Source organism: Stegodyphus dumicola, chromosome 3 (genome assembly GCF_044657685.1).
Source record: "Stegodyphus dumicola isolate Sdum_Otavi_A_Nest chromosome 3, ASM4465768v1".
Classification (NCBI taxonomy): Eukaryota; Metazoa; Arthropoda; class Arachnida; order Araneae; family Eresidae; genus Stegodyphus; species Stegodyphus dumicola.
The window spans coordinates 268,507,008-268,522,321 of NC_140770.1; the positions used below are offsets into that span (position 1 = coordinate 268,507,008).

Sequence of the window (15,314 nt, forward strand, 5' to 3'; positions counted from 1 at the left end):
TACCAACTGATTTTCTCCATCACAGAAGAAACTTGCCAACCATGCTGAAAATGCGCCATTTCTAAAATATACTTCACCCTGATAGCATTCGTAATATATTAAATCCTGTATGGTAGAAAGGGAATATGTCATTTCTGAAATTTTACATAAACTATGTAAATGCAGTTGAGATTAAAGTTCAGCAGGTTTAGAGCAAATTTTCTTCTGTTTGGAATTTATCCAGTCAAACGTTTTTAACTAATATTTCAGCATTTGATATATTTCTTTTACATAAAATTAGTTTTTTCAAAGAAAATTGCCTGATAAGTTACAGTTTACTTTATTTAATTATTATGAATACCAATTTCAGTAATATTTGCACTGGAATTTAGTTTTGAAAGTACTCTTATACTTTAGTTTCTGTTTTAACTATATATATATATATATAAGTTACTGCAAGTATGCAAATGAAGCTAGATAAATTATATAGAAACTGAAAATATTTAGTAACATAAGTTCTACATATGAATAAAATTTAGATAACTTCCAAAATTATTTTTTTCCCATTTTTTAAGGCTGGTTTTTTGCACCATAGAAGAAACTTGTCAATCCTGGTAAAAACAACACTGTTACATTAACTTATAACTGATTTTTCCTTTTATTTTGTTGTTAAAATTCTTCTTATGATTTAACTTTTTCTAAACTATATATACAAAAAATATATGATTTATAAAAGTATAATATGTAAACAGACAGTCCATACAGAAAGCTTTCATTTTATAGCAGAACTATTTAACTGGAATGGTACAATCCTTTTACATTTGGTTATAATCATTTTGCATTTATCTGTGATAAACTAATCATATTAATAATATTTTCACAGAAAATTTCTGGAACTGAAAACTTATGGGATATACAGAAAGTTTTACATATTTTTAGAATGATTTCAGTACTGCTTAATTCATTTTTAAAATGTAAAGCAGGGGTTCCCCGTACCACTGGTGGTATGCAAGAGAAAAATAAATGGTATGCAAAGAAGCAAAGAATTTTTAACTATTAAATTCAAAAATTAAAACCCCCACATTCTGACTTAGTTTTTTCTCTCAAACACGTACATGTATGCGATCTGAGCTTTGTTCAAGAGTGGTAGTGGTATAGTGGTAGCAGTACTTTGGTGGTACTAAAGGTTTTTAATTTTTATTTAGATGGTACGAGTTAGTCAAAAGGTTGAGAACCGCTGATGTAAGGTTTTTCTTTTTTTAATGTTCAATCTGACAGCCTTTTTCCTGAACTAAAGATTGCATCATGATTTCCATTTCCATGAGAGAAAAGCTTTTTCATAAAATTTCCAGGAGTATCGATTTCCATTCTTCTTCCACTACTTTCCAAGGACCATCAGTCATGGTACATTTATGCTTAGAAAGAGCTCTTTTCAAGAAACAAGAGGCACAATAGGCCCGAGGTGAAATATCAGGATATTTTTCAGGAATACATGCAATACCTGTATCAGTCTTCATTTTTTTAAAGAATGCAGTGGTACTTTTTGAAGCATGACTTGTTGCTTTGCCTTGATGGATTCTTACTCTCTGAAAGTCATTGGGATAAAGAAATGGAATATTGCTTGTAAATGCTGGATGTAAAACTTTCTCTCACTAGTATGTTGAGTTGATTTTAAATTTCCTACTGTAAAAGAATTCTTTAACAATCATAAACACTTTATTGAAATTTTCTTTACATTGACATATATAGGTTTGTACATTTTTTTTCCCTCTTCATCAATAAACAGACCATTTTTGCTGCAGTCATTTAGGTTCACAAATGCTTCATCAAGGGTCACAATGTATTTCCACTTATCTTATTCTAAATAGTTTCATAAAGTATTCTAAAAACACCTCTGCATTGAGCAAAATGCCTCGACAAAAGCTGGCAAACATTTTACTTAAGTTTCAAATCTTTGTTTATTACCTTATTTATTTTTGCTACAGATGTATTTAAAGACTTTGCAACTGATTTCAGCACCAGCAAATTTTCTCTTGTTGCCAACAATTTAACTTAGAACCATCAGAAACAGTACATACCTTTTTCAGATATTCATTTGGATTCTTCCATGTAGAAGTAATGATTAATGGCTTTTCTCTAGGCAATTAATACTGCTGCTTATTTTGCACTTAGATAGTTTAATACCAGGCATTTTACAATGTTTTTGAATTATGGAATACAAATGTTCCTCTTTGGAAAGCACAAAAACATATCCTTCAATCCACAGCTTATTTACATGCAACATTTCAAAAGTAGCAAATGTTATTTCCCATTTCAAATAACAGGCTGTTGCCAGAAATTTTTATACCAAAATATATTTTTATTAGAATTTTGAAATCAGTCTAAAAATGTGTAAACACCTTCTGTAATTAGTATCTTTAATTCATGTTTTTAGTTGTCACATTTAGAGAGAAGAAATTAATACTATAATATTATCAGTCATTATGTATTTTTCTAGCTTCATTAAAAAAATATTGGTTGAATGATTCTGAACTGACAATTTCAAAAAAAAAGTTCAATTAAACCTCTACATCTTTTCCTTTATGTGAATTGAATGGAAAAAAAAAAGGCGTTTGAAAGCAAATTTTGGAACTGAATTTATAAAATGTACCAAAAAATAGCATTATTGTTGTTTCTTTATTATTGTTAAAAAATTTGTATACTGAGATAAACCATTTCCATTCCTTTACCTGATCTAAGATACATAGACAGTGGATGCTGTGCTTTAATCTAGGGTCAAAACAGAGCTAAATTAATACTGAATATTTTAAATAATATAGATATGTATATGCTTTATAAAATGCTGTGTTGTGGCCTATCTCATATGTTTGATTCAATAAGAGAAAGTTCACAAATTCTATTGAGAAAAGGAGCAGAAGATTATGCCTGCTGTTTTCATGGGCCTTGAGCACGATATAGTATAGATAACATTTGTACCAACTATACACATTTTTGCTTAATAATGTTATAGACACTTGTTTCGATATTTTATTGCTGCAAATAGCAATCACGAAAAAAGTTTAACCCAAAATTGCTGTGCTACAATATAGTTTGGATAATCAGGATTCTGTTGTATAAGGACGAGTTATACATAAATTGTGCAAAAAATTAAATAACTTTGAAAATACCATTGACTATTCCTTCACTTGCCATAACCATAATTGCAGTCAAAGCAATACTAAATATAGCATTCTGACCAAAGTTGAGCAATGCAAGACTGGTTGTTGTTTTTAAAGAGGCATCTTCAAATTTAGCCAGAGCTTTATCATACTGCTCAGCTTCATAAGCTTCATTGTTAAAATACTAAAAAAAAGAAAACAGATTTTTACACAAAATAATGAGAATGCTAGTTTCTAAGAACAAAAATTGCAATTACTGACATGCTATGAATAATGCAACTTACTTTTACAGTTTCATAATTTATAAGAGAATCTATAGCTTTATTGCCAGCCTCATTTTCTGCTCTGTTCATTTCCACACGAAAATGTGTTCTACAAATATTATAAAAAATGAAAAAACAAAATTTTCAGATCACTTTATTTCTTTTGAAAAATATCATTCTTTTATCTTTTTTAAGTTAAAATAACCATATTAAATTACTATAATAAAACAATAAGTTGCTATAGTAAAAAATTTTTTTTTTAAAATTGAAGAAAAAAATGCAGAATGGGAGAAGCAACAACCATATTTATATTGAAACAATGGAATAACTAAAGTAAACATGAGTAGAGAAAAATAGTAATCAAAAGGTGAAAAACTAACATATTAGAATTCTAAAAGCATTAGGAAGAAGTGAATTGAAATTCATGCCACTAACTAAATAAGATAAATTTTTCTAAATGTAAAAAGTTTCAAGGAGCCAAAAATATCATAAACAGTATATGAAGCAAAAAGAGCAACACGTGCACAGCATCAAGTTCATGTCAACGTATGCTATGACAAAAAGACTTTTATTGTAGTAACAGTAAGAAGTGCATTAATAGAAGAACAAAGCAGCACATTAACTCATGAGCATGTGCACTGGGTCCAATGGACCCCCACGATTAAACAAACCTTTCTCAAAACATGCCTATTTCACACAAGTTGTTGAAGTCCAGTGTAGTCGTGTCTTAAGTCGGCCACTTTATGTTTCCGAAGTTTCTTCACTGGGACTTTGATTTAGAGTCTTGATTTTAATCGCATCGTGTCTTTTAGACCCCCTGCACCTACTCGTGTTACTATTACATAATTGATTTGTGATAGTATAGAAAGCGGCAAACATGTCGCATAATTTATCATACAATGAACAAATTTTGCAAAAGTTATTAGATGTATCAACTGGCGAAGTGGCAAAGAATGTATTGAAGAAAATGATGATGGAAGTGATCATGAGTTTTTAGTTCACATGATGCTGATTCAGACAGTGATATAGATTCTGAAAACGAGAGTGAGAATTACATAAATTGTTTTACCAGGAAAAAAGAAAGAAAGAAGAAAAGGGGAAAAAAATGCAGTGTTTGCCCAGTGAAAAAACATAGACAAATAAAAACGCACTTCACCTAATGTGAAAAATATGTATTTGGAACACACGAAAACACTTTCTTCAATGCACTGCTAGCATTTGTAGTTGCATTTGTTGTAAGGCAAGGACAAAGTTCAAAAACTTTTTCCAACATAGACAGTATTCTTCTTGATAATATCTATTTTGAAAGGTTGGGTGAGCAACCAAACAGGCCTCCTGAAACCTTCATTCCGGTTAGTTGATTGTCTCTTGTTATTTACAACATCAGTCTACGTTCGCTCCATTATGAGCCTCATGGTTTCAATAAATTTAAAATGTTAATTCCCACTTTTGAAAACAAAGGAATAGATATCAGATGAGTAAAATTAAGGCCATTTGTTAAGTTTGGCCAAAACTAAGGACTTTTAAGGAAAAAGTCATTTTTAAAAAATCAAAGAAGTCTTTAAAAATTTTCAAGGACTATATGAGCCTTTTCATGGACACTACGAGCCTTGTTTTAGACATTATATCACATATCATAATCATTTTTATTTACTCACTCTAAAACTCCTTTACTTAAAGGATCTATATTTCATGAAATTTTAGTTATGAAACTTTTCAAGTTACCCACAAGTTTGCTTCTGCTGAACACTTACAAAATATCAGCATCACAAATCATTAAAATTGTTACACTGAGAAAAGAACATTTAAATGCTTGGCATATGTTTGGTTTTAATAACAACTCCATTATAACTTCAACACAATAAATCTCATACAATTTTTCTTATTCTTTAACATAATAATCTAATACAAGATCTTTCCTTTAGATTCTTTGAAACATAAGATACAAAATAGATTAAACAAAAACGGCAAAAAATACAGAAGTCGGTAACTAATCAGTAAGTTACCTAATTCACCTAAGTTTATTTCAAAGTTGCCTAATGATACATAAAATGAACAAAATGAAATTAAATTCAAGCAAACATTTCATACTGTAATATACTAACTGCAAACAAATATGAGCTTACCAGTTAGGTGCTTGTGAAAATTCCCTAACTGGCGATTATGACGAGCAATGGATTAAAGTGGCAATGTTGGATTTTTTAAATGGGTAAATCCTTTATTTTTTAATACGAGTATAATACAGAAAATCTCATTATGTGAATTTAACTACAGTCCTGATTTCTCCATTGCAATGTGGAAATACTGTAGTTAAAATGAAGGGGAAAAAAAAAGGAAAAATTACCTCCACTGTGTAACTGCCAAAGTATAAGCTGCATAAGTTCCAATACATCCAAGAGTTACTAGTGCAAATTTTCCACCACATTTATAGTACTATAAACAATATATATATTTTATATATGTATAATAAATAATACTGATAGTCTGCATTTATACATAAAATGTTTAGACAAAAGTAAAGTTTTAAAAGAGAGAAAAAATATTCTGAGCATATTCATCATATTAACAAATTTAATGCATCACATAAACTGTTTGATTGGTGGATTGAAAAATATAACAAAAATACATCTTTGAAATTGAGCAGAATTTAACCTCAAGCTGATACTAATTTTAAAAGAAATAAGTACAACCTTTCTTTAAAACTAATGCCAATCTCTAAACTTAAAATCTGCTCAACTTCTAAAGGTTCATTGGATTTTTATGCTAAAGCCCACACGTTACTGGCTAGAAATTAACTATACCTCTGTAGAAAATTCTAAAGAATGTTAATTCATATTCACATTTCACTCAGTAAAAAGCAGTCATGCTTGTGCTGTTATCAGGAATAAGACCTATGATAAATTACATTGTTTTGCAGCTTTAATCATTCGGTCACTGGTAGGCTAAGACAAACTATCAAAAATTACACAATACGCCTAATAGTCAGGAATTCTTGCATATTTTTGTGCACTGAATATTTCATGGCAAATAAAACTGTAAATAATATGTAAAAATTTGGCTTTCTAAATATGCTACAATCAACTGTCTGATACTGATAAGCTGAGAATTATTTTGTTTTCATGAGAAATCACATTTGCCCAATCTTTTCCTGACATGAAAATGAATTTTGAATGAAATGAATCTTTTCATGAAAATATAAATGTAATTAAAAAGTACAAGTCGCAATCAGAATGTGTCAAACTGAAAAATGAATTTTGAATGAAATGAATCTTTTCATGAAAATATAAATGTAATTAAAAAGTACAAGTCACAATCAGAATGTGTCAAACTCGGCAACCATGCACATAACCATTCTTCTAGCAACACTGTTCAAAACAATCCTTCAGTCCAGCGATGTCGCAATATGTTCTTTTTTGTTGTATTCCAAATTTCAACGATTTTTATAAACAAATTGCGATATATATATATATATATATATATATATTTTCTTTAAAATATGAACTAGTGGAATTTGCAAGCAATGGAAGAAACTGATCTAAAATTTCTGCAAGAATACAGAATTCTGCTACAAATTTTCTGAAGGAAACAAAAAGGGAATTCCATTTCCTTAATAGTCACTGCTGCTGAGGACTACATGAAGTTGAATCTTTATAATTCTCTGATATTATTTTTTTTTTTTTTTTTGAACATAAACAGATCATTGTTTAATTTGGGAGAAGAATATTAAAAAAAAAATAAAGCACAGAAAGATTTGAAGAAGAATGTAAGTGCTAAATTTTTTGGTGCATTCTGTTTTGAGGATCGTAAAAAATTGCCAAACTACTGTTAATACCAATGCTGTCAAAATAATTACGGCAACAATAACACAAGAAAGGAAGCACATTAGTAAATATTTAAGATTATTGTATAATTTAGATGAAAAGTTAATTTCATGTAATACATTTTTTTATTATTATAATTTATACATAAAAAAACCTAAACACAGCTATAACTATAATAATAGTAAATAACTAATTCAGATTGTTTTAATTTAGATGAAAAGTTAATTTCATATCATATAATTAATTTATATGAAAAAAGACTAAACATAACTAAATGGAAGCATAATAGTAAATAACTATTTCAGATTATTATTTCAATTTAGATGAAAGGTTAATTTCATATAATACAATTTTTTATCAATTTAATTTATATAAAAAAAGGCTAAATATACCTGAAATTAAACGGGAGGCATAAAAGTCTTTATGTCTTCCAGCATAGCAGAGAAAATATTAGTTTTTTGTGCAAACGTCTGTACATAAACTCGGACAAATAAGAATTGAAATGCTGTTGAGCAGTGCCCCAATGGCCTTTATTACGCCATTTAGCTCTGCCCCATAGCTGCTCTACTGTTTGTGTGTCACACCCACTTTTGGGGTCCACAAAATTGTAATTGTCATTGACAGTAAAGTGTTCAAAACCAGCATCTTGCAGTTCATCCGACTTGTATGATTTACACCAGTCAGTATAAATAATGCCTCCTTCTGCGATATTTTCCTTTATGATGTTCAATAAGGTTTTCGCTGATCGATCTGCAACAGCGACTAAGAAACACTGATTCGATTCTCTGCATATTCTGCTGAAAACCCACTGTAGCAGAAGAACACGTCCAACGTTATTCTTTCTTTTACTGAAAAGGCTTTCATCTACTTCAATAATTTTGCCACATCCACCCATTTTCAACTTAGCCCGAGCAATTAAAGCTGCAGCACACACCTCATGCATGTAACTGTTCCAGTCTACAACTGTATTGTGGTTCATCTTCAGCTGGAGTTCATAAAATTCAATAGATGCAATTTCCTGACAACAAAAACCTAATCGCTGTAAGGAAGGGGATTTTCGATTCTCCAAACCAGTTCTTCTTAATCCTTTCTTCTCATTACAGGTTTCTTTCCTACACTGCGATTTTGCTACTGAATTATTGCTAAAGCATATTTTCATCTCGTGGTTGTTCAAACATAAGTTTCTATCATGAATGATGCCTTTTCTTTGAAAAAATTCTATTGCAGACTTTTTGTCACTGGGCAATTCCCAAATTGTTAAATCCAGTGTTATGAAAAAGAATTAAAAAATTCAACTAATATTTCAGTGGCGAGTTACAAATATAGAACTATCTAAACTTATGCAATTTGAAATCAGCGCACTTGCTAGATTTAGTGTGCTGTTAGATGGGCACATTTGCTGAATCTGGCACTTTTGTGCATACATTTTCGCTGCAGTTTTTTTTATGGTCTCCAAAACGGAATTGTACCATTTTTAATTAGTTATGTAATTTTCATTTAATATGCTGATAATGTTTGCTGACTTCCGATAAATACTGATAGTTTGGGAACCTTTGAGAAAATTGCCAACTTGCACTCAATAAGTAACTTTTAACTTTTCATCTGTAAAAAATCACCATACTGCGCCAAAGTGTTTGCATTAATATTTAAGTACCCTTTTCATTATCCATGTCTGGATTATACAAGTGTATACATTATTATCTACACATTATCCAAAACACCTGAGATAACATCCTGAAACTGATACTTAGAGGGAAGGGGGGAACTTAAAAGAATTGTAAGAAAGACCTAACTTGTGATATGATGAATGTCAATGATAAAATACAGAAGAAACTTAAAAACTGAAAGTTAATTCTAATCTAAAAAAAACTAACTCATGATGTGTAAAATAAGGGAAATATTTTGAAGTTACTGTAATAAAGAAAGTTTCTGACAATCAAAAGGTAATGAAATCAGGTCTTATTGAAACAACATCTTGATACAATAAGACAAGAAAAATGGAAGATTTTACCCAGCCAAGGTATTTTGGATTAACAGTAATAAACTGAACTACAAGAAGATTAAAATGTAGATGAAAATGAATTAGCAATGATGAGTCACAGTGCACATGGCTCACAAAAGAAGAAAAGAAATTATAAAAGAAAAACTAGAAAAATTAATTAATTATTATTTTAATTAAATCTTGCTTTGAAACAATATACAGTAAGTCAGTGTTTTAAAATCTCTGAAAATTTTTTACTTTGTTTTACACAGGACCTTCTGCAGATTCTCTATGTTTTCTGGTTATTAGCATGGGCAAATAGAAAGTCATTATAATTCATAGCAGATACGTACAATTAATTATGTCAAACGCATGGAAGACAAAGTGTAAAGGCAAAGCTGATGCACAAACTTTAATTTTCTGTGGTGTTATAATTTATACATACATGCAAAACATTACAGAAGAGTAAACAAATTTTATGCATGGCAGCTTGATATTTATTCACCTTACATTTTTAGCTCAAACGGCGTTAGCCCAGAAGAGCTATGATTTTGTTTTGGCATTTTGTGTTGATTCACTTTTCAAACTTTTGCCACCAAATATTACAGCCCTGTATTACATTTAAAGAAATTAAATAATGAAGAATCTGCATAAATGTATGTATGTTTCTCGCACTGCGATAAAACAATAAACCTAGAGCCATCAAATTTTGAATAAAGTAATCCTCCACAAATTATGGGCATCTGGAAGCCCTAATTTGGAATTTATTTTATTATCTGTTTCATATTTTGTCAGAACATTACAGAATTTTTTATTAACAAACTCAGCAATTTCAAAGCGAGGAATGGCAACACTGTATGGAAAAAGAAAACATTTTTATCTCCAGCATGCGAGACTCTGTATCGGAAATTCTAAAGTTATGCTCATTTAAAAATTATTTTGCAATATTGCTGTTGAATTGAATTTTATAGTTTAAGTGCAATGAACATGATATTTAATAAATAAAGGTAACACATAGAATGTTAAAAAACGCCCGTTTGGGCATAATGTAAAAATCTTTCAGATTTGTTTTTTGTCTACAGTGAACACCAAGATGTATATTTTTGCTTTACACTGAAATGATAATGCATCAATGGCTTTTAATTTAATTTAAATATATCATACAATTATTACAATCAAGCACTAAATAATTAATATATTCGACTGGGGTTAAGTTCCTAGGAAATCGGACTGCTGCATGAAGGTTTTTATATTTTTCCAAATGTGTTAAAGTACTACCCAGCATTCTCCTGGAGAATCTTTTATAAACATATCCTTGTGAAAATTTTTGATAATTTTATGATGTCTGATTCAACAAAGAATGTAATATCTGATTTAACTTGGTATTTTCAATTTCTGAATAAAAAGTATGTCATTTTTTTAAGCACCTTATTCGAGAAACAATGAAAGACAAATTTAACAAGAATATATTTGATTGACTTACAGTGTTTAATAATATTATTTCTCATTCTTTTATTTAGCTAGATTTTTAGCACAGGTAATTTTTATGTACATAATGAAGCTTTTAATTCAAACCCAAATAATTCTCTGGATATGAAAGGTATTTTTCCTGGTATAAATTTTTGTTACGATATTTGCATTATATCAGTTATCAAAAATATTTTTAAAAATATATTCATCAGATTAAAGCTATTATATGTTTAAAAAAAGAAAAACTTAAACAATAGATACAAATAATTATATATCAGTCTAGCAGCAACACAAAAATTTTAATAACAGATACAAAAATGCAACATTTTTTACAAATACCTAGAAATCATAAAAATAAAACAACTTTGGTAAAAAATCAGACAAGTTTAGATGTAAAATAACATTTGTTCTCATCCTTCGCTTAAATTTGCATGTTTACAAGACCTTATTCATAAAAAGCATATTATCAAAAGTCAGGCAAAGATACTTACCTGAAAAGATGATCCTTAGTTTAATTAAAAAGACAAAGAAAATAGCTTTTTGTGAAGGCACAATAAGCATTTTAATATAAACTATATGAATACTCAAATCCACACAAATTACAAATAATAAATAAAACTTAAAATTAATAAAAATAATTTTAAATTCATGAAATTTAAAACAGCCAAGATTTGTATCATACTTTTTAAAGATGAATTCAATTTTTGATAAAACAATATTAACAGCATTATAAACCAAACATAAAAAATCATGCAATACATGCAGCTGAATTTACAGAAAAATTTTTTTTGAGAGAGGAGTTCAGAAAGAATATTTAACTGAATAATAATCAGATATAATTATAATCAGAAAAATTAAAAATTAGTATTAACCTGTAATAATATTTCATATTTTGCAGACTAAATATAAAAACTATTCAATTTGAAAAAGTAAAATCATGTTACTACAGACTTCTACAAAGAGCACTACTAAATAACTTTAACACTGCTCTAGCAAAATAATATTACTTGCTATTAAATACCATCTAATAGATTGTATACCTGTTTGCAATGAGTTTGCATTCATTGAGAAACATTTTAATTTCATTTCCAAAAGTTATAATTATCACAGAATTAAATCCCTTGAGAAAGAAGTTGTGCAAATGTTCTGCAGCAATTGCAAGACACAAAAAAATTTCAGCACTGCTCTCCAATCTTCTGAACTTCAGTATAAAGGAGTAATTATCAGTATCATTTAGGATTGGGGGGGGCTAGACTGTGAGGATTTTAGGCTATAGAACTATTAAAAGAATCTTAAAATTAATTTGCATTTAAGCCTTCTTCAGGTACTTTCACAGAAATCTTTCACATGTGATGTTGTTCTATTATAACAAACAAATATATTAAGATTTTGTTCATGACAGGCATTACTTTAAATCATATAAATAATACAATACCACAGTACCATGTCTAGCACTAAGATAAATAAATTTATCATAAAGAAAATTTACATTCTAATGAAATCAAGAACAAGGAAGGGTGATATGATGTAACAGATAGGCAACTTACAAATCAATAAATACTGGAAGCTGTGGAATGTTCATGTAGTAGCTTAAAGTTAAAAATATGGATTCCACTAAAACTGCATAATTATTCATTCATGACCAAATATTTAATCTTAAACAAAAAAATATAAAGGCCAAAGGTATTTGAAAGTTTTCGAAATATTTCCAAAAAATACTTTTACATAATACAAATAGCTGATTTACTTTTTCAATAAATTTCATTGGAAGCAATAAGATGATATATAATCAGCATAATGATTTAAACAGAAAATAATGTTTTTTCTTCAATTGTACTTTTCCATTCTTTTTTGGACTGTATAGCCAACGTTTAAACATTTTACGATAGAAAAGTTCACCACCAAAGCAAAGGGCAAAAATAGTTCAATTTTACTTTGAAAATAAGAATTCTATTATTTTGATGCAATTAAAATATTGAAAGAAAAAGTATTATTCATTATTTAAAGCAGAACATTAATATTAATTATGCACCACCCTATATTTACAGTTTGAGTACTATGTATGGGATTTTAATGAAAGTTTCTGGTCACCATGAATATCATCTGCGCAAACAGTTCCATTAGTGTGTTTAATCATATTTTGTCAAATGATTTTTGGCATTTGAAAGAAAGAGATCTGCTTTAGAACACTATGATATGAAATTTATAAAAAAAATATCATAATCATTAAGTACAAGGTGTCTGAAATGAAACTATGAAGCTACCAAATTAGAACAATCAATTACTTCCAATTCTGTTGCAAAAAGTCAAATATGGAATGCACTAAATCATGTGTACAGCTATCAGTACTATCTTATATTATATGACACTGTGAAGATTTGGTACCGAAAGTTAAAAAAACAAGGACTATGACATTCATGAAATAGAGCACTCTGACCAGCATACTGACGTTGATGAGGCCTGTCTGTGAGAACTTGTGGAAGAAGATCAGTATGCAACCACTCAAGAGCTTGCTAACGAGTTATACATTAGTGCCATATCCATTAGTCGGGTTATGTATTGAATAAACATAACACTGAAGTCCAGTCGCTGGCTGAAGCAGGTAAGGACAGATGTGTTCAAGCCTAATCTGCTGTTCTAATCTGCTCAAATATCAATTTCACATAAAGACAAAATTCTGGACTGGATTGTCACATGTGATGAAAAGTGGATTTACTTCAACAACACAGGCCAAAAAGGGGGTTGGTCTGCACCCAGTGAGTACATTGGCAGCATCGCAAAATGCAATTTGACTAACAAAAAGATCCTGCTTTGTATCTGGGAGGGGGAGGAGGCTGCTGTGGTATTATCCACAAAAAGTATCTGGAAAAAGGGAAAACCCTCAACAGTACGGTGTATAGCAAGATACTAGTCCATGTTGATGCTGCTATCAAGAAAAAATGTCGAACTGAGTTCCAACCCAAACAGGTAATGTTCCATCCAATCAAGAAAATGCAAGAACACTGTGTCTGCATTCACCGGCTGGGCTTTGTATGAACTCGAATGGGATCTCTTGCCAGACCCACTATATAGCCCTGACATCACTTCTTCAGACTTTTACATTTTTTCACACTTGCAGCTACATCTTCCTCGTGCTATCTTCCATTCTGCACAGGATGTCCGAAATGGGACTGATCTGTTGTTGGACTCATGGCCTGTGAAGTTTCTGAGCCGAAGGCTTTTAAAAACTACTAAAGCATTGGCAGAAATCATAGATTAGGTGGTGATTACTACCTGCACTAAAGGTTCTGCTTTCATGCTTTTGTCTAACTTTATTAAGAATGTTTTTTGGCGGAAAACATTCAATACAAGAAATTTTTAGCTCTCAGCTAGCCCATTGTTGGTTCAAATCACATTTTTCATTTTATTGGTTAACTGCTTTCAAAATCAGATACAAAAAGAAACATATCTAAAACTAGGCAAAAAAAAAAAAGGAATTTTAAATTAGAGTTAATTTTAAATAAAATTTTATGGTTTTGAAAGAATTTTGACATTGGTTCTTCTTTTTCAGGAACTAATGATTTTGCCACTTTGCCTTAAAGAACAAAACAAATTTGAGAACAAAAAATTTCTAGAGGAAGAAGAGGGATCTATGTAAGTTCAAATCAATAAAACCTTATTCAAATTAAAGCCTGAGTAAAAACTTTAAGGCCAGTAAAACTTTTTGAGAAAATGGAAACATTTAAGAATTAAGAATTGAGGAATTAACATGCCATTTGATTGATAATTATTAAGCTTAAATAAAAGTAAAAAAAGTAGAAAAATTAATTTGCAAATATTTTATTATTAGAAAATATTACAGAATACCCAGATGAATATTTGAGCCTGAGTAAAAACTTTAAGGCCAACATAGAAAATAATATATAAGAAAAAAATTAAAAATTCTTAGAAGGTTGTGTAGGAGCCATTTCTTCGAATTACTTCAAATATTCTTGTTTTCATGGATGAAACGAGTTTTTGACAAAGGGTTGGGTCGGTTTTATACCATTCATCTTCAATAGTAGATTTCAGCTCTGTTGTTGATGTAAAATGTCTCCCATTTGCATAAATTCTTCTTGCTAAGTCACCCCAAAAGTTCTCGATTGGGTTGAGGTCAGGTGATCTAGCTGGCCATTTCACAGTTTCAACATTGTTGACTTGGAACCAATTTTTTGTGCTGTTACTCGAATGGATTGATGCATTGTCTTGCTGATATTTCCAATTTTCTCCAGCAAGACATTCAGCATTTGGCAAAAGATGATTTGTTAGGACATTTTGGTATCCTTGTGAATTCATTCTACCTGAAACGAATGCAATTGTAAGCAAAACAGCCCCAAGTCATGACAGACCCTCTACCTAATTGGCGCTTGGAGAATATTTCTTTTTCATTTCTTATATCATGCCAGTAGAAATTCCAGCCATCTAGTCCATCCAAATTCCATTTTTTTTTCGTCAGAAAAAATAATTTCTATCCATTGGTTGTCACAGGTCATGACTTTCTGACCAAAGTTCAAACGCTCTATTTTGTGTCTCTGCAGTAACTGAGGCTTAGTCAATTTTGCTGTATAAGTGAACCTTCCAGACCTTGTAATTGTGTTATAAATCATTTTTGACAAAATTTTAA

At 29.9% G+C, this 15,314-nt stretch overlaps 1 protein-coding gene across 1 annotated transcript in view; it reads right to left on the reverse strand.

The window, feature by feature from the left end:
- Positions 1–15,314, reverse strand: part of ABCB7 (ATP binding cassette subfamily B member 7) — a 64,464-nt gene that overhangs the window by 23,276 nt on the left and 25,874 nt on the right. Inside the window, exons 7-9 of the mRNA XM_085814124.1 lie at positions 5,745–5,833; positions 3,422–3,509; positions 3,147–3,321 (exon numbers count right to left, since the gene is read on the reverse strand). Coding sequence (XP_085670250.1) covers positions 3,147–3,321; positions 3,422–3,509; positions 5,745–5,833 — 352 coding nt within the window. The remainder of the gene's footprint in view (positions 1–3,146; positions 3,322–3,421; positions 3,510–5,744; positions 5,834–15,314) is intronic.